Below are 2,222 nucleotides of genomic sequence, written 5' to 3'. Positions count from 1 at the left end.
ATATAATATATAGCAAATGAATATTTACATGTATATGTATGTATATATACACATGCATGTATGCACATATACATATACATTCATACATATTAATATGCATATACACATAAAACCATTTTGACACCTGCTCTAGAAAGTGCGTGTATACACTCACAGACTTTTGAGAGCGTGCCTTAGAATTTTTTTAATATGTGCCAGTGTAAAAAAGTGACGAAGCTTTATCTTATTTTAATACGTTTCTCAATCTCAGCTGCTTTTAGGGGGTGGGGGACTTTATTCTCAGAAATCCCCACCCAGAAGAGCCAGCTGGGGATTTCCTCCACCTCCCTCAAAGCGAAAGAGCTTGACAGACATTGACTTATAAGGACCCAGAATTTTTGGCTTCATAGTTTCCCCCTTCAGCTCAATTTACTTTATTCTTTTTATTAAAACGGGGGCTTTGTTTTGTTTTTTTTAACACCGGCGCCTTTCTCCTCTCCCCGCGCCGCGGCGAAACGGGACGCGGAGAGAGAAGCGGGCGCGCGTTCACACGTGCAGCCGAATCCCCGCGCGACCTTGAGGCGCGACCGTCGAGGCGGGAAATCGAAAGCACAAAACCCGCTCCTCGGCGGCTGCGCATGCGCGCTTTCCCCCCTCTCCGTCACACCGCGCGCGTCACGTCCCGCGCCTCCCGAACCACCCTATCCCGTCCAACCAGAGAGAGAGAGAGAGAGAGAGAGAGAGAGAGAGAGAGAGAGACAAACCAGGAGCCCCTCCCGTCTCGCGCGTGACGCCAAACCCTCCGACTCCGCCCCTTTCTGTCATTTTCCTTACGAACCCAAACAGACGCGCGAAAGCGTCCCAAGGCCCCCGCTGGGCCGTGACGTCACTCCCCCGGCTTGACCTCCGTCCTTCCCCCACCCACCCCACCACCCCTGAGCGGGCGGCAGCCAATGAGCGGCGAGCGGCGGCGTCCGGGGCTGGGCGTGACCTCACAGCTCCTTCCTGCGCTTCCCCGCCCCTTCCCTCTCGGAGGGGGGGATGCCGGCCAATCGCAGCCCGAGGCCCGGCGTGACGTCAAGGCCCCGCCTAGCCCGTCCCGGAGGGAGCGCTAAAGCGAGAGGCGGCGGAGCCCCTTTTGCTGCCTTTGCTTTGCGCCTTCAGCTCGGGGGGCCGCCGGCGAGGCGCACCTTGGACGCGGTGCCCTTCAGCTTTCCCCCCCGCCGCCCTTGCGCCTCCTCCGGACCAGCATGGAAAGCACCCCGCTGGCAGCCGAGTTCAACATCCTCCTGGCCACCGACTCCTACAAGGTTGGGGACAGGGGGGGTGTCAAATTGGGGAGGGGGTGCACGGGGTCCCCCAACCCCTCCCAACCCCAGCCGGCCTCGCTCTCCTCCCACGCAGGGGGGAGGACAAGCTGCGTTCTCCTCTTCTCCCCCCCTCCAGGCCGATCTCGTGGTGGGGGAGTCGGGGTGGGGGTGGGGTATCCCCGGGCTCCCGGGACGACGTGTGTGACGTTGCTGCAAAGTGGGAGGGGGGGAAGGGGTCGCTCAAGGCAGGGGAGGGGGCGCCCACTGGGGAATCCAAGGCGCGTGGGTCTTGATCCCCGAGAGCCAGCCTCTCTCCTAAATTCCCCCCCCTTCCCCATAGGCGCAGGTGGGGAGACCCTTTCCCCCACCCCGCCTTTGGTGATTTGGGGAGGGGGCTCCTGCAGGTAACCTGGAGGTTAGGGAAACTAGGGAGGACTGGGAGGGATTTGGGTGGGGGGGTGCAGGTAGCCTGGGGGTTGGGGAGACTCCTTGGAGAAACTCTGGGGAGGAAGGGGAGCGATGTGGGTGGGGGCGCCTGCAATTAACCTGGAGGTTGGGGAGTCCCCCCTTGGAGAAACTCAAGGCGAGGGGTTTGGGTGGGGTGCATGCAAGTAGCCTGGAGGTTGGGGAGACCCCTTGGAGAAACTCTAGGGAGGAGGAAGGGGAGCAATTTGGGAGCGGGGCCCGCATGCAGAGGTAGCCTGGAGGTTGGGGGGTCCCCTTTGGAGAAACTCTGGGGAGGAGGAAGGGGAGCAATTTAGGGGCAGGAGCACATGCAGAGGTAGCCTGGACGTTGGGGAGCCCCTCTTGGAGAAACTCTAGGGAGGAGAGGGAGAGATTTTGGGGGTTGTGTGCAGGTAGCCTGGAGGTTGGGGAGCCCCCTTGAAGAAACTGGGGAGGAGGGACAATTTGGTGGTGATGGGGGGGGGGGCT

General features: G+C 60.1%; 1 protein-coding gene across 1 annotated transcript in view; it reads left to right on the top strand.

Annotated features, from left to right (window-relative positions):
- Nucleotides 1-1,108: 1,108 nt before the first annotated feature.
- Nucleotides 1,109-2,222, top strand: part of NAMPT (nicotinamide phosphoribosyltransferase) — a 25,485-nt gene continuing 24,371 nt past the window's right edge. Inside the window, exon 1 of the mRNA XM_087722320.1 lies at nucleotides 1,109-1,289. Coding sequence (XP_087578446.1) covers nucleotides 1,230-1,289 — 60 coding nt within the window. The 5' untranslated portion in view covers nucleotides 1,109-1,229. The remainder of the gene's footprint in view (nucleotides 1,290-2,222) is intronic.

This window comes from Thamnophis sirtalis, unplaced genomic scaffold (assembly GCF_051295495.1).
Source record: "Thamnophis sirtalis isolate CommonGarterSnake01/CBP01778 unplaced genomic scaffold, rThaSir2_p1.2 scaffold_9, whole genome shotgun sequence".
Taxonomy (NCBI): Eukaryota; Metazoa; Chordata; class Lepidosauria; order Squamata; family Natricidae; genus Thamnophis; species Thamnophis sirtalis.
The sequence above is the reverse complement of the archived record's forward strand: the minus strand, read 5'-3'. Positions and strand labels throughout refer to the sequence as shown.